Source organism: Trematomus bernacchii, unplaced genomic scaffold, assembly GCF_902827165.1.
Source record: "Trematomus bernacchii unplaced genomic scaffold, fTreBer1.1, whole genome shotgun sequence".
NCBI lineage: Eukaryota > Metazoa > Chordata > Actinopteri > Perciformes > Nototheniidae > Trematomus > Trematomus bernacchii.
In genome coordinates, this window is record NW_022987564.1 from 3946032 (window position 1) to 3970887 (window position 24856).

The window sequence follows — 24856 nt, forward strand, 5'->3', positions numbered from 1 at the left end:
GCTTGACGCAGCCTTGACGGTGAGCGTCAGGTGGCGCGTGACGTCAATCCCAGCAACACCAGCGGGCTGTTGGCAGAGCAGCAGGTCACCAGCCCACTGTGATACCAAAAACCCTACATGTTTGGCGCTTTGTCTTCCATTAACTTGGGTAACTTGGGTAAATAAAGAAACATGCTCGAGGAACACTCTGTTCACACGGTTTATTCAACAATTCCACACACATCGGAGGACAAACAAAAGATACACTGCATGGTAACACATTAAAATAAAAAAGGACTAACATTTACAAGCCAAAGAAAACAGGCTAAAGATGAATCTCTGAAAACAGTCTTGCATGTGTGCTTGAAAGGCGAGGAAGCGTTGCGGTGCGCTGGATGTGACATACAACAACACACTGTGAGATAAGAGATAACAGGGCAGGCAGAAGGTGGCAGGCAACAAATATTATCTCCCCCCATGTGATATCATTTAGGGAATTAGGTGTGCACTTTATGCTTAAGAGAAAACGATAAATTCAAAAACAACACCCGCCAAAACAAAATTGTGGCTAGATTTGGGAAGTCATTATAACTGTGCTAAGAAAGAAGGGCACACTGTGAACAAGCAGGAAGACTACAGGACAGAAGGGTGTCATGTGACAATGAGCCCGGGGAAGGGCTTAAGCTGCAGCATGGGCCTTTGTTGTGATGGTCATATGATAGTAACATTGATTAAAAACGTCCTCATTACGTGACTCTTTGAGGTGCACTGCCTTTGAAACATTAAGAAACCTCAAGAAATGATCCATGCTACTGTAAAGCCGCACACTTTGATTTCCACATGAGGTGTAAAAATGCTTTTTTTACTGTAATCTATGCGACTATTTTAACCATGTATTTAAAACTAGTTTTAGAGCTGCCCCATCTGAATATATATCACAGCTACACATCCCTAAGTTCACTGAAAAAATAAATGTATTATGTCAACACAGTTATGTGAAATCTGTTGACATAACACATTTAATTTAAGTCAACTTTTCAGTTTTCTCAGTGTCGTCTTGTTTGAAGTGTAAAACTTCCCCTCCTTCCTCCTCTCCCCCTCTTTTTATTATTTTCTTTCTCTAAATCTGCGTCACTGCAGTTGCCTCACGTAGCCACAAACTGTCAGTTTTTTGCCCGTTCGTTTTTTCAGCTAGCTCTCGTGTATCCTCTGTGTCAACAGACTGGCAGAGAAAGTAGGTTATCGGTCACATTCATCTCCAAAGTCACGGGGGAAGTGTGTGTGTGTGTGTGTGTGTGTGTGTGTGTGTGTGTGTGTATTGCGGTAACATCTTTCTGTTTTTCTGCATAACAAACCCAGCTGAGGCTGATGTAATATTGCTGTGCTGTGGAACTTTAACTAACCAGATGGTGAATGATTATGATACTTGCATTGTACGTGGCTACTGCTCACGTAGCCCCAATGTGTGTGTGTGTGTGTGTGTGTGTGTGTGTGTGTGTGTGTATGTGTTTGGGGGGGGTCAATACAGTGCAACAGAGTGCACTCTTTGGGAAGCAAAGCCACTGACATTCAAGAACATGGTGGTGCATTTTTAGCAAGTTGGCCGTAAGTATGTGTATGTTTGGATTAGAGTGTAAGTGTTTTGGGCTGATGAGTTGAGGCCCGGAGCAGCTCTGCCCCAGCTGCAGGCCTCGTCTCGGGGTTTCATCACTGCTGGCTGACCCCCATCTGCTGGTGGTCCGGCCCCGGTTCCCCCTCCATGTCAGCGTGGTAGTGCTCAAAACTGTCGTCCTCTATGTCTGGCAGACCCAGCAGCTACAGTGACAGGGGAGGGAGGAGAAGGTTGTGTTAAAGGTTGTAAATTAAAGAGGTGTGTGTGTGTGTGTGTGTGTGTGTGTGTGTGTGTGTGTGTGTGTGTGTGTGTGTGTGTGTGTGTGTGTGTGTGTGTGTGTGTAATAATAATAATAGACAGAGTTTGAGAGTTTGGTCTACCATCAAAAAACAACAGTGATTACAAATGTGTGAAAACACTGAATGAAGCTATTTCACGTTCAAAATCAGTGTTTCTTTGGGCTTTCTGGCTGTAACTTACTGCTTGGTCAAATTGATGACAAAGTCCTGTGACTACAATCCTTTATCATGTTGAAATATGTTGTCAAACACATACTAAATCCAAAAAATAAAATTGTATCACAAAATGAGTCTTAAAACTGGATAAAAAGTCCATTGATTATACCTTTCCGACAGACACATGCTTATGTGAGATACGCCACCATTACATACGACCAAATAAAAAAAAAGGGACTTTCTAGATTTGAAAGTTATTTGTAAAATGTGGGAAAATTATAGTACGCAACTTAACAAAACACATAAAATAGGTCTAGTTGTTTTCAGAACTGAAATGCTGGAATATTAAGTATTGATGTGCAGTGTTGGGTGTAACGCGTTACAAAAGTAACGGAGTTACAGTAATGTATTACATTACTTCGTTACAGCAAAAAGTAACGCATTACTAATGAAATTTGGGTAATATACTACCCGTTACAATTCTCAGTAACGCAGTTACAACACATTTTAACCCGGAATTAAATGGTGTTTTGTTTTTTAAGAATTCACTAACATCGCGAGACATTCCGACACCAGAGAAAAATTGTGCGGGTAGATTAGTAAACCTGGTGTTTACCCTTCTGTCGGGTGTTCTTTTCCCCATAATGACCGCCTCACTGCACATTATCCCGCTTATTACATGGCCATACTAAACAAACTACAGAGCTCATTCCTTGTTCCTGTTATTGTTTACTTCCTCTCTGTCTTCTTCTGATGATTTATCTGACGTCCAGCGCTCCGTCTTTTAACCTCTTTTCCTTTCTCTTTCTTGATCCTCCTTAGCAACCTTCATTATAGTCCTTGACAGTGGTCTGTACTACTGTATTAACAACATGTCACATGTTAAGAATGTACAATCAGAATCGAGTATTCAACTAAGCCGTGTAATAACAGTTGTTAGTAGCCTTAATGGCCTACACAGTTGTTATGCTATACCACATTGCCCTTCACTGGATGTATAATGAGCTGCACTAAACTACATTTTAGCATTTAAAATACCTAGCCCTTCTTTTGAGGTTATTTTGGTAAAGTAACAAGTAATACAAAAGTAGTGTAACTCATTACATTTCAGAGACAGTAATATTGTAATGTAACTTATTACTTAAAAAAGACAGTAATAAGTCATATGTACTATATTACATTTTGGAAGTAACTTGCCCAACACTGTTGATGTGTATGAAACTGTAATAGTATTACCCTTAAATGTCAAGACGAGAGTTCACAAAAGACCATAATAATGGAAGGAAACAATAAAAAGTCTGAGCTGTGGGTGGGGTTGTACATGTTTTGTCTGCAGCAGAGAGAACAGAATGTATCAGGGCTGTAACAGACAAAGTGAGCAGAGGTCAGCGTGTGTTGTTGCAGCATGTTTTCTTACAGGCCTGAAGGACGTGAAGACTTTCTCCAGCACCTCCAGGAGAGTCTTCTTCCCGCAGGAGGAGATGTAGTCCTGGGCCAACTGTAGGAAGGGAAGGCAGTCCTCACTCTCACTCCACACGTGCTGCAGACAAAAGATGAGAACATATTATTATGCTTTTTGGGGTTTTCCCTTCCCTGCAGTGTGTTATAAAGGTTGTTGTGCATGAAAATGGTCTGCAAATGCTGACATTTCACAGGTTTTCTCCCTATTCTGGATTGGACTCCTTTGTTTACTTCTTTAACACAATGACATCCATATGTAACACTTGCACTTCTATTGGCTAGCACTCCAACACATTGTACGTGATAGGCTAAGGAGCGGGACATCTCTAAGCGGTTGACCAATCTCAACAGAGCCAGCCAGCTAACCAATCAGAGCAGACTGGGCTCTGGTTTCAGACAGAGGGTGAAAAGAGGTGCTGCAGCACAGAAAGTATGAGAAAAATAAAGAGCTTTTTGAACATTAAAGCATGGAGACATGTCACAGTATAGAGGCACAAAATACAATTATAAGCCTGAACATGTTCAATCATAATATGTCCTCTTTAATGCAAGTGTGCTTCATGATTAAACTATAATAAGGGTAAACCAATATGAGCAAACATTACATGTATTTGGGTAAAAGAAAGAAGAGTATCTTAAAGCCTAAATATCTCGAGGTAAGACTGTTTCCCTTCATGTAATAACATTAGAATTAACTAACAATGTGTCATATTGTTACACTAGATACAACAGTCCAGCTGTATAGTGACGTACAACGTTCAGGATTTCACCAGTAAATATGTAAAGCTGGGTCAAGGAAAGTGCAGCACAGCAAAGAAACTAGAACAAAGCAACTAAACAAGATATATGTGTTTTTCAAGGACATACAGTAGACAGGAAAGACTATCACAAAACATTCAGGTTTTTTTTTTTACACTCAGATACACAAAGTCCTGGCTGTTGACTAACAATAACAAGCATGACAAGTAGTTCCTGAATCAATCTGATACAAGGACTTTATATAGCATATGATGATAGTTTTTTTAGGTCCGATTGCTAGATAATATGTTAATAAATCAGCGTGAAATCATAAACTCCTGTGAATCTACAAACAGACCACTTTATTTATGATGAAACACAACATCATAAAGTTTAAAAATAGTTAAGTGTTATTTCGCAAATAAGACAACAAGGCCTGTCACAATAATCAAGTTATGTTGTGTCATTGATTTGTAATTTATTTACGCTATCAACTTATCGTATCATTTAGAAACATGAGTTTATTTTTTATTTTTTTGACTTATCTCAATAATGTTCACTTTATCATCTTATTGCACAATGTATTGATGTGATGTGATGATAACCCCTTTAAATTGGCCAAACATAAAAATCAAAATGCCTTAATGTGTTAAAATATGTTAATATATGCATCAATTACTTAAAATCCCATTAAAACCCGTAATTTCATGAATATTAGTGGGTAAATGAATGGAATTTTAAACTAAAATTAATAATTCAGTTTAAATAACATGAAGGGACCCACCTTCATGGTATAGTTTTAGGAGTCATGTGAGAGTCATGTGGACCAGGCAGGGGAAATTGTTTTCCCAGTGTTGCAAACAGGCCACAGATTGAGCCCTGTCCCTGCTCAGGGATGTTAGTTCCAGTTCCAAACCCAATCTCTCCGCAGATCTTACAACCGTTCTTGTTTTTCAGATGCTAAACACTGAATCACCTGACCATGACTGAAACTACAAAGCCCTGAGGGAAATCAAAAAGCTGGAAAACAGTGATGATGTGCAGCTGCTATAATGGTGGGACTGATTTCACAGCGCCCTCCAGTGAGAGGACGGTAGAGGGTTTGGAGGGGAAATCAACATACATTGAGTACTGTGTGTGTGCGTGTGCGTGTGCGTGTGCGTGTGCGTGTGCGTAACATCCTGCTGATCGCAGTAATGATCCAGCAAGAGTAACTGAATCTCAACAGTCCTGCAGAGAGACAGAAAGTTATTCACGCCGATTTGAGAGTGCATAGCAGACTGAGAACTCTGTGTGTGTGTGTGTGTGTGTGTGTGTGTGTGTGTGTGTGTGTGTGTGTGTGTGTGTGTGTGTGTGTGTGTTTCTCCATTAGTGTCCATTAGTGTCAGGGCTGCAGCATTTAACATGCATTAAACAGAAATAAATGGAGGGTCGTTTTGGGATAGAGTGAAATAAAAGGACGGAAAATACTAAATGAAGTTGAGACAACCACATCATGTATTTATGCACATACATTGGGCTGTGTGTGTGTGTGTGCGTGTGTGTGTGAAACTAATGATATCCCCATTAGGATGGTTTGATTACACAACAGCTGGATTTACACTCATCTATGTTTCTCCAGCAGCAGCCATGGGAAGCCCCTTCTGTCTGCAGGACAGTCCAGACTCCCAACACACCGTCTCTGTGACATAATGTGTTATTGAGTGAACAGACACCCTGGCTCCTGGGTCATCTCCATCTGCTCTTCAACCCTACGCCCTGTGAGCCCATGTCACTGAGCAGGAGGAGGGGGAGCAGGGCGGGTCCGGCCTTGGGGGCTTTAGGGCTCACTGCAGCACGCTGGTCTAGAGTGTATGGCTCAATATACAATATATAGTGTCAAGAAGTACTACTACTGAAGACACTGAGCTCATATCGTTCATACTGTGTCTGGATTTATGGGGGTTGTATACATTTAAGGTGCTTAAGTCTGTCCCTATTACTTTGGCCTATGCATGTGGCTGTTTTGGCAAACAACTAAGCCAAATGAAGGGATCTGTTTGGCTATTACTACTATATTCCAGTGTAGGGAATTTAGAGAGACATATTTCAGACCGTCATGTTAGAAGATTATACAGCTGAACAGCATCAAATATCTACATTTGGTTGTTTACTTTATTTCTTCTTTGGCGACATTTATAGTGGTTTTACTGGAATAATTTGGATCCGAGCAGAAGACTGGCAATAGTTCCTTCAAAATAATGATGTGAAAATGCATCCCTTGTTAATAATTCACTTTATGTGTACAGAGCATCGACCTTTAATTACATATTTAGTGGGACAACTATGGAGACACACTAGTTTAATATTCGTTTGAGTTGTTTGACAGCAAGCATTGGCCTCCACTCAAAAATGCATGTAATTTAAATTAAATGTTTAGAGAAAAGCAGAATAACCTATATATCCCCTCAGATACATATATTTCTCCATTTGAATTTGACAGGCCCTGTTTGTGCTCAAAATGCAACATGGTGGTCTGCAGGGCTTTTATTTTGAAAGTGACAGGCCTGGTGTTTTCTCTAACCTGGCTAGCATGACGGTGCTGTGGTTCAGAGGGTTATCGCAGTTGATAATGGAGGAAAAAACACCATCGACAGAGGGGTGGGTGTGCATCCAAATTTAAATGACATCATCGCCCAAAACCCCCACTTCCCTTCCCTTCCTCTGCTCTCCCATGTCCATCAACAAAACCGAGACAACCCCACCTCCAACCCACCCTCGACACACCTACAATAAAACACACACACACACAGACACACACACACACACCACAGAGTGAGGGCCCTGCAGACACTTACGAAACTGTCGTTGCCTCCGGGACACAGCACGTAGAAGGAGACGCCGGGCTCTGCGTAAAAGTCCAGCCGCCTCTCGTCGTCCTCCTCGGCGAATATGAGGTCGAAAGGGTTACCGGAGCACCACTTCTCCGCCGCCTCCACCAGATGCTTGAACTCCATCCTCTGTTATCCGGTTCTGCGGTGGTGGTGTCCCTTGATCTCGATCTTTCACGGCGATGATGCTCAAGACAAAAATAACAGCTGATCGGAGAGCAGCATCAGCAGCAGCCTGCACTACCTACCGCATCGCCTCTTTACGCACTGTCTGCATGGCCCGGGTGTGAAGATAATAATAACACTGATGGTGCAATTTATAGCCTACCGGGTTCTGGTGCACATCCGATCTCACTGCCCCATTCCTCTCTTCATCTCCCCACGTTATGAAGTCAGCCCGTCGGTCGCATACATGCATACGCAGGAGGACGCTGGAAAAAACGCGATGACGAATAGTGGAGCCGGGCAGCCGTCCATAAGCGAGGCGAGGCCTGCTGCCAACACTCACTGTTACTGAGTTACTGTGTCACCTAACTTGCTGCTGAGCTGACTGCATGACGGAGGAATCCTATTGGCAGTTTGACATTATGCATTATAGAAGCATTATAGAAGCGTATATAGCTATGTACAGAGCTATGTGATATGCAGAAACATACTTGTACGAGGCACAAAAGGATCAGTTCACTAATATCACAAATATCTAAATAGATTTTAAATTGTAGCTTCAAAGTCAAATCCGTATTGGCTTTACTAGCTTTTGATATGCCCACACTTTGAACTCCAGTTGTTTGGTGATATTTTTGATATTTTCATTAAAAAATCGATAAAATGTTCCCAAGCTCCACTCTGAAAATTGTCTTTTTTAATAGCTCTTAGATTAAAAAAGAATAATTGGAACGCTACCATGTCAGCGATGAACTATCCAGCTGAGACAAAAAAAGGATATATCAATAAAATAATAATAATAATAAATGTAATATGTGAATGTATTATTTTAAGATAAGATCAGATAAAAAAAAAAACGTACTTATCACTAAAGCAGTAATAGCCATAAGAGTGAAACACAGGCCCTCAGATAAGAGTTCACACCCCACACAGGAATACCTCAAATACACATTTAATTTGAATATAAGTATAAAATACATTTCAAAATTAAAATGAGTTAGTTTAAAAAAAAAATGAAATATATGAAAAAATTCTATTATCATGTCTTACCCTTGAGGACTTCAAATAACTCATTTAATGATCTTGAGTCAACACAACAGGGAGCTAAATAAACACAGCAGTGTTTACAGGAATGAAGCCCCCCATCAGCTCCTGTCTGCCCTGCCTGCTCCTCTCCACCAGAGGGCGCGAGAAACCAACTCACAACTCCAAGCTGGAGCAAGAAAGCTCGCGATATTTACCTTCAATAGGACCTTTAAATGTGAGCGTCTGTCCTGTCAAAACAAAAGCCTAATTTAGGGAAAAGTTGGGTCGTCAAAAGAGCTATAGTAGATACATTACATCTAAAGAACATTATCTAAATGGCAAGTATTTTAGTACAACAACAAGTAATATTCAATTCTAAATATGCTGATTGCAAATTATGTTAAACCCTGCATATTGATTGTTGAATACTCAACATGACGGGATGTGGCTATTTTTTTTATTGTGATGATCAAATAGATTCATTGTTATGTCCTTTAACAACTGGTTGAAACAATAAACAGGCACTTTGTGTCAGTTTGGTGTTGATGCTCAATCCGTGCTGTTGAATCCAAATTTAGAAAAAGGCCCTGTGTGGCCAACATTATGCAATTAGGTCTTGTTAATGGAAGGTTCATCTCCTGAATTGACATGAAACAGGCCTAAAAGTAGGAAAATCCCCCAAACGTATTGACACCATTGAGACTGTACCTTCAATCCATTGTTTCTTTGTTTTAAAAAAATCTAAGAGGTATTTCTTTTGTTATTTAGCTGAACATATACATGCTTAAAGCAGCCATTTGGGGTATTTCATTAGTTTAGCCTGCTGGGGCTGGGATCGAACCACCAACCCTCTGATTGGTATATCAGCGCATTAACAACCCTAAGCCCAGGACGCTTGTTTGATAAGGTTTTTAAACAGATTTTGATATATTATCATGTCATAGCCTGCCCAATTTCTGACATGCAAGTCTACTGCCACCCCAAACATGCTTTTATTTTGAAAGTCCACACCAGAAGTAGTGTCATTCATCATTTCAGTGAGTTTACTTTCGTTTCCACAGTGCCGCCTCTCCCTGAGGTTGTGCTCCTCCACAGTGAGTGTCGGGTCTCCCAGCGGTCAGACGCGTTCCTCTGAGGACACACTGCGGACTCTCGCACCCCTTTAACTGAACCTGAACAAAGCCTGCACCATGCACTGCGCTCAGTTTAAAGGTTAGAGAGGGAGGATCACCGCTGGACGACCCTGCTGTCCAGCACCCCGGGGGTCGCGCTTTGTTCGCAGTGAAGACCCACATTTTCTATCACCCAAAATAAATCTCCAGAAACCCTGAAAATGGATCCTTTACAAAATGGGAATAACTGTGAGGAGGAGGAGGAGGAATCGCAATGTCCCGAGCAGGAAGAAGTAGATCCAAGAATCCAGGTGAGGTTAGAAAATAAGTAAATGGGATCCAGATGTTGCCTCCAGTGAAAGTGACATGGAGATACAAATGGGAAGCCCGGTGAAAAGTAGTCAAGTTGTGTTAAATATTGTTAAAAAGATGTTAGCCTTATTTAGTAAAATATATAAACACTCAGGGAAAAGTTCAATAGTACTACTTTATTGCAATATAAGCATATAAAAGCATTGCACTTAAAAATAATTCACTCTTACCTAATGCAATGTTCTGTTCAGTCATGCCATAAAATCTAATATAATCTTCGATAGATTAAATTAAGAATAGTGTTCCCTTTAACACCACACACACACACACACACACACACACACACACACACACACACACACACACACACACACACACACACACACACACACACACACACACACACAACCACACCACACACACACACACACACACACACACACACACACACACACACACACACACACACACACACACACACACACACACACACACACACACACACACACACACACACACACACACACACACACACACACACACACACACACACACACAACACACACACACACACATTCTGCATGCAGAGTAATTTAGTAAACAGAAAGCACACAGTAACTTCTACACTCAGGGTCTGTGTTAACCATTCTCTCTCCTCCCTCCCCCCCCCCAGGGAGAACTGGAGAAGTTGAACCAGTCCACAGATGACATTAATCGCTGGGAAAGTGAACTTGAGGTAAGACTAAACACCAACACGATTGCCTCTATCATCAGCGACTCTCCCTGCTGGGGTAAACACCTTCCAGTCATGGCTTGTCTGCAGAAACACTCATCTCAAGGAGCCATTACGTCTCGCTTTCCAACATAAAATCTTACTTGAAATAAGCATGAAATCCTGGCCCTAGCAACGAGGTCATTGCAGGGAAACAGTTTACACTTGCAAACACGGAAATGTTCTAAAAGAGGGAGCTGCTTCTCTGGGAAAATGTGGAAAAACTGAAGCAGCGACTGTCGATCTTCCTTAATAACACACTGCGCTGCACTGTACTGTATGAACTGTGAGCAGTGGGGGAGGAAGTACTCAGATCTTGTACTTAATTAAGTAAAAGTAGCAACACTCAATTGTAATAATTCTCTGTTATGAGTAAAAGTACTGCCATTAAATAGACTTCAATTACAAAAAGTAAAAGTTCTCGTTATTCATAATGGCCCAGAATCAAATAAGTACATTATTGGATTATGATTATTGATGGCATTCATGTTTTTATCACAATATGTACATTTGGAGCTAATTTGAATGACCTCATATATGGTTTCTGGATTTCTTCACCTAAAATGTAATCATATTGTAAATGTTTACTTATTAGTTCATTTATAGTTTGATTTGACTAATAATCTAAATCTATAAAGTAAGCTGCCAAATTATGTAGGAAAGTACAATATTGGCTGCTAAAAATTGAGTAAACGTAGCATTTGTAAGTTACATATCATTAAAAGACTCAGGTAAAGTACAAGATCCTCACATTTGGACTTAAGTACTTGAGTAAATGTATTTTATTACTTTCCACCACTGACTATAAGTGCTACAAGAGGTGTAACTGTGCTCTAAATGTTTAACAAAATATTTGAATGGCACATTTGGAGTAATCTAAATCCCAAATGCACTCCTAGTTTCCCTGGAGCTCCATCAGCCTTCCTTTACAAACACATTAAAGGGGCTGTAAAATAGGGAACCAGGGAAAGAGAGATCTTTTGTTTTGTTTTTACAGCGCTCACTGTTTTCCAAACTTTAACCAGGAAGGTTACTGTTCAGCAAAAGTAAAAACATTCCAGAGGCCTGCTTTAGTTTTTCTTTGCCTCAAATAGGCCCCTTCTGTTTCTCATTAGACATCACTCATGTCCGTTTGCCATAAACCAGAGCTGGAATAAATGTTACAACAGTCAGAAAGGGAGAGGACACAATGCAAATCCACAGCTCAATGTTGCCATATTCATGTGTTCCATGCTAAAACCAAATCATTATAAAGTTGACCTATCTGTGCAGGATTTAACCGCTGTTCTCTTTCTTTTCGGGGGGACATTTTTACATTTATTCCACTGCTTCGGTTACATTTTGAAGCATCAGTTGTGTAACTTTTTCGAAGTATTTACCCAGCATAATCAGAAAGAAAGAAGGTGATTGAGGCAGAATAAAAGTGGCGAGCTAAGGATTGTGAAAGTGCTGCTGGCAGAATGTCTTCCTGCTGAGTCTGGAGTTCATTAAGGAGTGTACAGTCGATCCAGAGGATTCAGGACAAGCTGAGGCAATGAGGTTAAATCCATGAGGTTACCGACTCTGCCAACAAAATGATAAACCTCTCATGCCAGAGAGAGAACATCTTGTCTGCTAGAGTTAAAGACTGTGTGCCGCCCATCACCTACAGAAGCACATACGCCCATGGTGAAAATGACCCATTATAATCCTCTCGGCGTGTGTGTAGAGGCAAACTTTGGTAGAGGGTAATGTAAACAACTCACAAAAGTGTCATTTGAGAAAGAAAAAAATGGACCAAAAGCACAGTTTCACTAACAAAATATGCTGTAATTCCTATAACGTATTTATGCAAATGAAATACCAGGCAAATATTAAATAATGGTACCAGAGAGCATTTCAACTTAAACATGACACAGCTTAATGTGAATATGAATAGACGTCCCTGCCTGCATGCTGCGTCACCATTTTAACGCAGGAACAGGAAGACAGGAAACTTCATGATGTCAAGGGAAGTGTGCTTCCTGTAGCGCCCTCTCCTTTTCCCTCTCTTATACTCTTCCGTCTTTTTTACAGGATGCAGGTGCTTGTGCCTTTTAAACTCGCCTGACTGTAAATTACAACACATGTACTGTCGATACAAACTCATGCCCCTTTTCACCAAATCAGCTCTGCTTCTTGAACCAATTCTCTAACCACATATGCAAAAAAAGCCCACATTTCCACCAGTTTTGAGAGGAATCATTGTAATTAAGGATGCATGATCAACATAGGGCGTCACACAAAGGAAGTCAAGGGCGTATCGTATTGATAACATGCAAGCCTTTTCTGTTATTAAGATAATAGTTTTTATCCTTAAACAAACATGGACCAAATATCCAATTCAACAATTTTGTCCTTTAAATTATCTTCTACTTGTTTTCTTTTTAGTTTTTTGTTAAGCAGATCGTAACTTGGTTTAGAAAGTTGTGTAAAATAAATGTATAATTATTATTTTGTATGTTATTCATTATGTGCAAGACTCATTCCTCTCTTTCCAAACCGCAGAATATAAAAACCCTACTGCGATTTGCATTTCAGGTCGACGAACACCTGCATTTTCTATCGGTTCTAGCTGGAAACCAACAAAATGGGGTTTAAACTTATTTATTTCTGGTCAAAATGCTCTAAACTGTTAAAAAATTAGGCAAGCAAACCAGACTGCAGCCTGTTCCATGATGGTGGAAAAAGGGGTATCAGTAACTTTGCTGTATGTGATGACAGACCTCAGCTATGAATAACAAGTCACGGTGCCCCCTTTGGGCTTAATGCCAACAAATGCAGACACACACATACACAGATGTTGTGCAATATTAATGCTCACAAACAACTTTACCGTGATTTCACTCACAAAGAATGTATACGGTTTGCTCAACAACAGTCCGGAGTAAAAACTGAGATACAGCTGTTGTGTTCTGCACGTGCTTGTACTGGGTGTATTTGGGTGATGGTTTAGTGATGACTTGAATTAGGAGAGCCGCTTTGAAGGCACTGAGCCAAACTGATCAGTGCGAGCAGGACAATCTGTACTGTGGCCGTAATGTGGCTTAAGCTTAAAAACCCCAGTAAATACACACAGATGTACTGAATTAATGACATAAGCTAATTTCACGGTTTTCAACTTCCTACATATACAACAGCTTTGAAAAGAGCTATTATGACTTATTATATCATATCTGTATCTGTGTGCAGGACTGCAGACAGAGGTTTCGAGCCGTGCTGGTGGAAGCTACAGTGAAGCTGGACGAGCAGGTGAAGAAGATCGGACGAGCCGTGGACGACTCCAAACCCTACTGGGAAGCCCGCAAAGTAGCAAGACAGGTAAACACACAGACACACATGTTCGCAGGAGAGAGCTGGAGTCACTGGGGTCGGCAGACAGTGAGTGTGAGGGCAGGATTAGTGAGGATTTGCGACGAGAAGTTTAAAGAGCTCTGTTTTTATCTAGTTAAAGGGAGCACAGTCACGTAATGCCTATTTTTAAACTCAGGCACACCTCTGTATCCAAGGCTAGTGTCTCACACACACACTTGGACTCAGTGTGGGGACAGGATTTGTCTGAGTTGCACTGAAACTGCTTGACTTGACATATTTTGCATAATCTTCCTTGGTTCCTTTGCTGCATCAAGATTTACAGGCCTTTGTGTTTTCATGCATGCTGCACTGTTGCAGGTACACGTTAAGTAAGGTGATACCAGTAGCAATATGTGATGCCCCCTCTTTGGTGGGTCATGTTCTTCACTTTGGAATTGCTCAAGCCCTCTGAGGCTCTGATCTGATTGGGCAGCACCACCCATTTAGTGTCCAGCGCACCCCTCTCCTCTTCCAATAAGAAGGAAGCTTATGAGTCATTCATCATCAGGCTGACATATGTGTCAGAGCTGAGGGGACAAACTGAAATAGACTGTGTAGCTGTGAAGGTTTTGAATTTTGATGGGACCTGCATTTACGTGAAAGGATCCAAAGCCTTAAAGCCTTCCCTATCTTTATGAATATGAATATGAATGTGTGTGTGTGTGTGTGTGTGTATGTGTGTGTAAATTGTGTGTAAAATAAACACAATTTATTTCGGTCTAGTATGGAGGCAGTTTAAACGTGCAATATGTTATTAAGCCTTCCGTATCTTTACAAATAGGTGTGTGTGTGTGTGTGTGTGTGTGTGTGTGTGTGTGTGTGTGTGTGTGTGTGTGTGTGTGTGTGTGTGTGTGTGTGTGTGTGTGTGTGTGTGTGTGTGTGTGACCAGGGGGATTATACAGAAAGCGAAGCCGCAGGAAGCCCCCGGGTTAAACTGGTTTATTGTCTGGTCATGATTTATGGATGAATATTTAATACATGACCTATTTCAAAGGGATTCAGATGCTTACCCCCACTGACCGTGCCCGAATAAATCCCCCCCCCCCCCCCCCACACACACCCACACACTACCTACCCCCACCCATAAACTAGTCCCAACCCCCCCATGTTTATCCCCCTACATTCCTACAGACTGGGGGGTGGTGTATAGGAATTTGCATCTAATGTCCCATCTATTGTCGTTTTACCCAGCATTCTCTGCTGCACCACTGCCTGCCTGCCTGCCTGCCTGCCTGCCTGTCTGTCTGTCTGTCTGTCTGTCTGTCCGGCTGTCTGTCTGTCTGTCTGTCTGTCAACCCTCTCTGCCTCCACCTCTTCACCCTCCACCTCTTCACCCTCCATCTCTCCCCTCCAGTTGTTTTTTTTATTTTAATTTAATTTTACCTTTATTTAACCAGGATAGGTCATAGGTCTTTTTCAAGAGAGTCCTGGCCCAAGAATGGTAACGGCACAGTTACAGACCATTTTAAAACACACAATTTTAAAACACACAATCACAACACAGTCATACACCAAGTTTAGCCAAAGCATTTACAGACTTTTCCACTAGGGGTAGTTCCGGCTCAGGGCTACTTTTTCACCTCTTTTCTGGCCCTCCAAAATCGAGGTTCTTACCGGGCCAACAACCGGGCTGAATATGCTAAACTAGTGACGTAAACACTCTCGACTGCTGAATGGTCAGAGAGAATCGCTGGCAAGGGGGCTACAACTACAACAAAATGAACATGTTACCGTGATTTAATTGTAATACACGTTTCAAAATGATGCCGAAGTAACAACATACTGATACCGGTCTGCAGACAAGACGGCAGTTGAAAAACCTTTTAAAATGCGTGTTTTCTGAATGGAGATCGGATCGATCAGGCTAAGCTAACGTTGTATATGCTCCGTCCACACTCACAACAACGGCCTACAGACATAAATAAACCGGCGACTGTATTCGCCATGACACAGACAGTCTGTGGTTTGTACTTGCTTAACTTTTGTCTAGTTTCTGAACAGATATGAGGAGCTGTGAGCTCTGAGAGCAGCGTAACTGAATGCCCTCTTCCCCAGTTCAGTACGGACTTTTGGTACAGTTAAAAGGAAAAAGTCCTCGGAGCGAAGCCGATAAGATCCTTTGCATTTTCACTTTATGTAGATCCTTAGATAAGGAGGAAGAGCACCAAGAATAGCCTTATATATAAGGATGTGCCAGTGTTTCAGTCGACGCGTGGTCAGGGAAGACCATCCAACACGAGCGTATAGGTTGCAGTGGTGCGTCAAGGTTGTGACCTTCAGGACAGGATGACAGCGTCTGTCTCCTGAATTAGAAATGACTTTTACACACACACACACACATACACACACACACACATACACACACACACACACATAAAGGGGTGTTATGATGCGTATACGAGGTGACAGCGTGTCATGGGATTTCAGCCCTAACCCATTGCATTGTTTGCCCGACAGGCAGTCAGATAAAGTGGGCTGCATGACATCAAGTTAATTAACTGATAACAATGCTCGTCACTTGCATGCCCCACCGAGCTCAGCAGGCCTTTGTGTCACTGAGATAACAGCAAACTGTGTCCTCCACCTTGGATGAATTGTGTCTCACTGGGGTGCTAAGATTTGGAATTTGTTCTGATTTTTGCACAAGTAAAGAAAGTCTCACATGGTCTCTGTGTTTAGTCCTCTTAGCTACTGACACACTACGAGTAAACAACGACCCGGCATAAAAAAGGAAAGGTGCTGCTGCTCTGTATAGAAAATCCTGTTAACGACGGGCACTTTTCTCTTAACTTGACAAAACGATTGATAAAGAGGCCGTATTATGCTTTTTGGGGATTTTCTCTTTCCTGTAGTCTGTGATATACTGTAGGTTTTTGTGCATGTAAATGGTATATTATTTATTATATATATGTATTATTCCTCTCTCATGGTATCCCCTCATCAAATATCCATCATCCTTCTGTTTTCCCTGCACTCCCTCTCATCCCCGAGCCTGGGAAATGGGTCATGACGTCGGACAAATTCAACCCAACAGATTATGTGCAAAAGGCCAATTATTATCTTCCTATTCCCTTCCTCTATCTCTATCCCCTCACCTCCTCCAAAGGGGCCTTTCCAACCCTGGAGAGGTTATCAAACCGCTGCAACACTCAAGATATCCCAACAAGACAAGACACAACTGGATTTTCAATTCGTGTGAGATCTTTGCAAACCTACGTCACTGTTGGAGTGTTTATCGTAAACATGGCCGACAGTGACATGGGGGTCATGTCACAGAGGTTAATGTAACAGAGGCAGGGAAAGCTGTGAGAAAAAAATTATAACAGCTGAGAAAACTACATCGACCTTTTGGGGTCTGTTATGATAAAGTTGTTTGTTGTGTTACTTGTAGTGACGAACACCCAACTATAAGAGCATTTTAGCCTGTTTGAGCTGAATGTTTAATTTGTATTCCCTGTGTCTTAATTGTCTTAGCTTCAGGATGCAACACATATCTATTTTAATGAAAAGCTCTGATGGACACTGTAATCTGCAGCCATTTTCTCATCTTGTTTCTCTGATAACTTCAAATCCAGACATCTGACATCTAAAGTCCTTCATCTGGTCTAAACATATTGTTAAAACAAGCCCACGTATAAAATCTGTAATGTTAAAATATGGTTCAAAGTGGATAAAAAGTCCAAAGGTTTGATAGCTTCTGCCAGACAACCACTAGACTGAAGCATGCTAAAAGGTAATACAACACCAAGGCAGGCAACCAAATGAAAAAGCTGTTACCTTGATTAAAATGACGGATTTCTCTGGATTATAAACATTGTTGGAAAACGTTTGGTATAATGTTACTCACCATATATTTAACATCGGTGTGATGGTTACAGCAACACATGTTACCGTGGTCGTTTGGGGAAGTTACTTCCTGGTTCAGCAAAAGGTGTGGCTGAGGGCTGAGGACTCATAAATCCAAACAGCCAATTGGGACAAATTGGGACAAACCACATGCTACCATGCCAAAGGGTGGATTTGGGTTTTGTCAGTGTCCGTTTGTATTTGTATGTTAATTACCCCTTGTTTTCTCTTTGGTTTGGCCGAGCCACTATGTATGTTACATTTTGCCTGGCAGGTTGGTTTGTTCAGTTAACACCAATTTAGTTGCTGAGTTTTTTTCTTGGGTTAATGGAAAACCCAGTTTCTTCAAACAACTCCTATATCCTGTTGGTCCCTAAACATAGGTCTCGTCGTTTTTTACATTTGATGCGTAAAAAGTTAAATTAAAAACTGATGATCGTCACATACAGTTATCTAATTTGTTGCCCATTGAAAGGACAGCGGCAAATCACGTCAAAGTTGAAGCAATATGAACTTGGAAAGCAATGCTCTGTGGTATTTTCCAGCATCACTTTCCCGTAGGAAAACACAGCACAGACCGCTTTGTTTTCCCACTGATCATGAGTGTGCAGCTGTAAGGACGGGAAATAGCGTTTTTTAACTATTTCTATAAACCATTTAATTGCAACTGGGGTCAAGTTCCTGTCGTGTATTGATTTCGGGAAAATGCATTTGTATTTCAAACAATGTCTGATAGAAACTGTGAAATGGTCTATAGTTTTACCTTCAATGGATGGCTTTATCGTACATTTAGAAATGAACATTTGGCTTTCACACTGCAAACAATTATTCATTCAAATCGCTCAAAGACAGGAACACAAATGAGACCAGCAAAGTTATTCCTCATTGTATTACACAATCAATGCAGAAAGACAAAACTGTGTAAACAGGGACATACTGGCTTACCGACCACGTCTTACAACTTATTAACCTTCAGTTTGAAGGGAAATGTGTCCCATTAAGCTGTCACACTTTACACAATGTACTCTAACCTCATAAAGCTTTTCAAGGTTCAGAGGAAGTCTGTGGGACCTCCTGATGTTGCAGAATTCATTTCTCACATGCAAGTAAAATGATATGCCAGAAAGCTTGGAGCAGAATTGTTCACAGATGTTTTGGAAACTTTCGTCGTACTATAAACCATTTGAGACCCTAAACTGAAAATCTGCATGATGGGTATGAGGACAACAATGGTCTTTTGTTTCTTCTGTTTGTGAATTATTCAGAGGTAGAGCCTTCCCAAAACAACGTCATCAAAATCAATATAAATTGTATGTATGTATGACAGCTTTCAGTCGGATTGGATACTGTTGCTTTGTCTTGAAACAAGTTCTTATGAAAGAAACATGAAGTCTAAATGTTCATGCCTTATCATATAATATAAGCACACATTGAATTTACAAATTACTCTAGATAATTAGATGTTCTTTAACTCATCCCTGTAAATCTGAAATAAGTCTCTCCAAGTGCTTTGTATTCAGCCAATGACCTTTAAGTCGAGCCAGTCTAAGTGGGTCTAAATATGTCCAGCATGATGGGAATAATCCTCCCATTGAATGTGACTGTGGGCAGCAGGAGCCCACTGAGTGTGTGTCAGTGTTTCGTAGTGACAAAGCTCCTGTTTGTCTTTTGGATCAAGGATCTCTCTGTGCGTATATATGTGCCATCTCTTCACTCCTCTATAGCAGTCATAAGCAACCATAGTTCCTTTAGAGGGAATTGATGACATTAGATACACACAGGAAACAGGACAAGGACTAATGCTGCACTCATATACCATGTGAGAACAAAGGCTATGACCACTTGCTGTTGGAAATTAGTGACAAATTGATCACACGATGCCATGATTTAAAGCTCTCTATCAGCTTTTTCATACTTTAATTATGACATCAGAATTAGAGAGGACATATTATGTTCATTTTCAGGTTCATATTTGTATTTTGTGCCTCTACTGTGACATGTTTACAAGTCCCCTATTATACTGTTTTTCATCAATATATTATAGGTCTCAGATATATACAAAACATGTCTCTGAAGTGTTTGGCTCGAAATACCAAACAGATCATTGCAGCATCCCATAATCCCCTCTGTTTCAGCCCTGTTTCAAAAGTGCTGATTCTCTGTCTGTTACTTTAGATGAAAATAAGGAGCCCCTCCCCACGCCCCTCTGAGAGATATTTGGTTACAAAGAACACAATGGTGCTCTAGGAGGAGATTCAGGTGATAAGGTGGGGGGGTTACCTTGGTTGTTTATTGGCTAATGGTTACAATAGCCAAAAAAATCGTTATGACATCATAAAGTGGCCAAAATCTGATCAGCTCATTTTCAGACAGGTTTTTATGTAAATGGTCAGGACAAAAAGTTCTGAAATGTCCCAGCAGGACATTTTAGCGGGACACTTCTGTCTACCTCCTATATGTATTACATCTGATCTCTCTCTCTGAACTCTAGGCCCAGGTTGAAGCACAGAAGGCCACTCAGGAGTTCCAGCGGGCGGTGGAGTTCCTGCGGGCCGCCAAGGAGACCATCGCCCTGGCCGAGGAGAGGCTGCTGGAGGAGGACAGCCGCCAGTTTGACTCCGCCTGGCAGGAAATGCTTAACCATGCCACACAGAGGGTACGAACATGATGCAAAGAATACTAAAAGGTTCCAGCCCAACTAGTAGTTTGTGGTCGAAGCTGAGGTTTAGACTGCTACTGATATAGAGATTTAAGAAAAAGTAGTCAATATAATTATACTGGAATTGTCCATTGTTTTCTTGGTTTCCAGTTGGGTTGGGAAATATGTCAACATTTTACACAGGCAGCCATCAGCCCAATGAACGGCATTTGCTGGAATACTTTTGTGCAAGCAAAGTCAATCATAGAAGGGCACATTGCACATAAGAATATCACAGATTTTTGTATTAAACTGAGCAAGACGTATGTCCCAATTAAAGCAATTTTGCGTCTTTGTAAGGGCATATACCTGTTGAATGATTCTAACACTATACATTTTCACGAGAATCTGTGAATACACCATCATAACCGTAAGAAATGACCATATAAATTGCCACTACAACAGCCCTGCTAAATCCAATTTGTCTGATTACCAAACCCTAGTTTCCACAGTTAAAATAAAAAACCTCTTTATTGTTTCAGGTGATGGGTGCCGAGCAGGAGAGAACGCGCAGTGAAGCTGAACACAAGAAAACAGCAGCCAATTACAGCTCCTGCATCACACACATGAAGCAGTTAGAGAAGAAGCTCAAACGCTCCATCAACAAATCCAGGTCTGTGCGTTATGTCTCCTCCTCTCTGAATGTCTCCTTGTCTTTTCCCCCTTAGCTTGGGCCTCGCTGAGTGTGTGTGATTCTCTGGGAGAAAACAGGGCTACGTTTATGTCATCTGATGCAGTCCAGATGTTTCATGCCTCGGTTGTGTTGGGTGTGCTCCGTGTGTCAGGGCCCAGGAATGTGACTGCTCACAGAGGAGTGTTATTCCTCCTCCAGTGACAGTTGGCACACTTTCTCTTTCTCAGTTTTTCGTCTTTTTCTCCCCCTGTAGGCCGTATTTTGAACTGAAAGCCAAGTATTATCTACAGCTTGAGGTATGTATGCATACAAATGTGAAGATACTTTGAGACAAATCTGTTTAAAGCGCTGTAGTTTATAATTGTTTGGCCATGATAATGTTTATCAGTTGATAAGTCACTTTGTCATCTGAGGATTAATTGCAATAACTTTTGTAAACTCTTAAATTTGACAGCTGTATTTTGTTCTCTGTTTATTATCAATGTATGCTAACATGCTAAACCATAAGACAAACATGGTCTGCCTACACATGTCCCAGTGGCTACAACTACTTTTATTGCACATTTTTACTTCAACTTCTTCCCGAAATATGAGAAAGTATTCTGATTCATTTTTCAGATATGTTCGGATTTTATATCAAAATATAAAAGTAATTTCAGCTGGTTACTTTCAGTTATTTTTGGATTGCCTGGATATCAAATACACTGCAAATAAATACAATAAATAATAATAATAATAAAGCTTTATTTGTATAGCAAACTTCTGAAAAGAAGAAACCATGATATTTAGTGTCTTGTGCTCAGAGATTTTATTTATAGGAAAACCTATGCATTATCCCTAACTGTGTAGTAGCCTAGTAAACTCTTTTCTCATGTGTTTACAGTACATTTTCAAGAAAGCATGTTACTTGAGAACCTGTTTTTTATTTAGCAATTCAAGGGTCATGTGGACGAGCGTCAGGCCAAACTTGTCGTTGCGAAATCCGACTACCGTGCAGCGCTACGCAGCCTGGAGAGCATCTCCGAGGAGATCCATGCCCAGCGACGCTCCCTCGCCATTGGAACCAGGGAGCAAGGTGTCGGCGCGGAGGTGGACGACGGCCACGAGGACATCGCCAACTTCAAGATGGAGTCGGACGGTCTGTCAAGTGAGTGTAGCTGTGGCCTGGAAATGAATAAGCATCCATGTCATCCATCCACATGTTTTGTTTGTCTGCATGCATGTTTAATGCTTCATATCTGTGTGTGTGTGTGTGTGTGTGTGTGTGTGTGTGTGTGTGTGTGTGTGTGTGTGTGTGTGTGTGTGTGTGTGTGTGTGTGTGTGTGTGTGTGTGTGTGTGTGTGTGTGTGTGTGTGTTTCAGTGGTGTCCGTATCAATCGAAGAAGAAGGCAGTCACAGTAGCAGCTCAGAGGAGGAGATCGGCGCTAACTCCCCCTCCTCACCCCGAGCTTCACCTTCTTCATCCTCCTCCCAACCCTCCACCTCCACCTCCACCCCCCTGGACGGGCCCTGCTCACACACATCCTCCCCACACAACGACCCCAGCTCCTTCCTCTCCTCCTCCACCTCCTCCCCCTCCTCCCCCTCTTCCTCCGTCCACTCCTCCTCCTGTCCCGACGGACTGGATTTGGCGAGCCCCTCTAGCTCGAATGACCCAGACTCGGCGTGGGGTTCTGGGCATGCCTCGCCTCTCCTGGGCCCCCGCAGCCAGTGCAGCGGAGCCTCCTCCCCAGACTGCGACCAGGAGAGAGGTGTGTGTTCATCGCATCAGTGTGTGTGACATGTGTGTTCACTTGTGATGCTTCATCCTATATGTTGAAATGTAGTGCATGCTAATGAGAGAGCTGTAGAGGTGTAACTTTTGACAGAGCTCAGTTGGCCAAGGATACTTTCTAAAAAACAAATTAAATGTCCTATGTATTGAAATGTTTATATGATGAATGAATGAAGATGTAGCAGCTGTTGTTGTTCAGTCACTCAGCACATTTTTAAGAACTATGAATTGAAAGGCACTTACAAGTGTTAGCCTGGGTTTATTTAGGGTGTGGTGCATCATTTCAAGGCCCAATATCAATATTGAACACCTTTAACTTGATGATTTCCAGGAAAGATTCACTCCAAAGTTTCTTCTGTTTAAGACAGCAAAGATAAAAGTGTATCATTGTTTATTTTAACATCCACGTGTTCACAATTACATACTCTTTGTTTGTGTGTGTGTTGCAGGTGAACGAGCAGAGGGAGCCGAGGCGACGCTAGAAGCCGGTTTGAACAAGTTAACTTTGACTGTAGCACAAAAACAAGAAGAAGGTGACACTGGAGAGGAACAGGACCCACATTTAATGAACCCGGAAATGTCCTCTCCCAGCTCTGTTCTGTTACTCAACAGTGTCTAACGTGTGTGTCACATTTCGAACACTCACTTGCAGCTTCAAGGCTCAAACTGGACTGTCGAGCAGAAGATGTGGAGACGGCAGGATAAAAATGCTCAATCCAAGCTAAAAAAACTGACAACATGGCTATTGTCTGATCTCATGGTGTCATGTTAAAAGTGCTAGTGTATTTTAACATCAGTGAATCATTGTCAAATCGATTTTGAACCTTAAACAAATGAGATCAGGGACAGGACAATTGGTCACTTTTGGTGTTAGTAGTGCTAGAATTCAAAATACTGCATTTCCCATAAACCTCATTGCTTTCTATTGCAAAGAGGTTGCATCGTATTGCCATTAAATTGATATTGTTAGCTCTGTTTCTATATAACAGAAGAACAAATCTATGTTGTGCCATATAGAAATGTGTGTTGTTCAACAGTATGGCAAATGTTCTTTCCTGTGGCATTTTAATGGATATTAATCGTCTCAATAATCATGTTGCAGTCTTCATCTTAATAGCTATGTGTCAGATAATGTGGGTAACATTTATCGATGTATATATACTACAGTTGGCACCACTAAAAGATGTCAACAGTGAGCCTGTGAGGATCGTAATGGGACAAAAAAGGTCTCAAATGTTGGATAATGTCTTTTTCTGCCTTGAGCTCCCTCTGTAGCTCCTAAATATCAAGTTAAAATGTAGGATGCAGAGACTATTGTGGAGAAATAGTTGTCGAGTAGGAACGTGGAGTACAGCAGTACTCTGAGCACTAAACTGAAGAGACTGAGCACAAATGGTCTTCCATTGGGACGTGTGAATGATTGAGTGAATGTATTGCTCACCCTCTGAGGTGGTGGCGATAGAGTGAATGATTTATTGAGTGTGTGTCTGTTGGGTTTTTTTTGTTGAGAAATGCTCAAATAGTACCCCCTAGTACAGATATTCTATATTTATACTCCTGTATTCTTGTATATGAACAGTGTTTTGTGGTAACTGTTGTTTTTGTTTAACAAAAAATAAGCAATAAAATGTTCTACATATAACTGATTATTTTATAATTTTCAGGTTTATTTTTATATTTTGAGCTTCTATTGTAACATGTCTCCATGCTTTAATGATCAAAAATATCTTTATTGTTCTCATTCTGCCTGTGCTGCCGCACCTCTTTTCACCCTCTGTCTGAAAGTAGAGCCCAGTCTGCTGTGATTGGTTAGCTGGTCGTCTGTGTTGTGAGTTGGAGGAATTTGGGATTTTAGACTTTGCAGACCATTTACATGGACAAAATCCTATATAACACACTACAGGAAAGGTTGTTAAAAGGTCATAACTCTAAATATTGGTCATTAAAACCTGTTTCGATTTTAAAGATACTATGAAATATCTCTTGAAGGGAAGATATGACATTTCCTGGTGTAAACTTAGACTTATTTT

At 41.2% G+C, this 24856-nt stretch overlaps 2 protein-coding genes across 2 annotated transcripts; one reads left to right on the forward strand and one right to left on the reverse strand.

Moving 5' to 3' along the window:
• Window positions 1-183: 183 nt before the first annotated feature.
• On the reverse strand, window positions 184-7751 carry mturn (maturin, neural progenitor differentiation regulator homolog (Xenopus)). Its single transcript, XM_034125285.1, has 3 exons — window positions 7083-7751; window positions 3464-3586; window positions 184-1794 (listed from the first exon to the last, which is right to left on the reverse strand). Exons 1-3 carry the CDS (start codon window positions 7239-7241, stop codon window positions 1687-1689), a joined length of 390 nt encoding a protein of 129 aa, XP_033981176.1. The 5' UTR covers window positions 7242-7751; the 3' UTR covers window positions 184-1686.
• Window positions 7752-9354: 1603 nt separating this feature from the next.
• sh3bp5a (SH3-domain binding protein 5a (BTK-associated)) lies at window positions 9355-24475 on the forward strand. The gene is made up of 9 exons (XM_034125394.1): window positions 9355-9729; window positions 10404-10466; window positions 13713-13841; window positions 20212-20376; window positions 20901-21031; window positions 21306-21348; window positions 21983-22199; window positions 22414-22803; window positions 23276-24475. The coding sequence occupies exons 1-9, from the start codon at window positions 9640-9642 to the stop codon at window positions 23443-23445; spliced, it is 1398 nt and encodes a 465-aa protein (XP_033981285.1). The 5' UTR covers window positions 9355-9639; the 3' UTR covers window positions 23446-24475.
• Window positions 24476-24856: the final 381 nt, after the last annotated feature.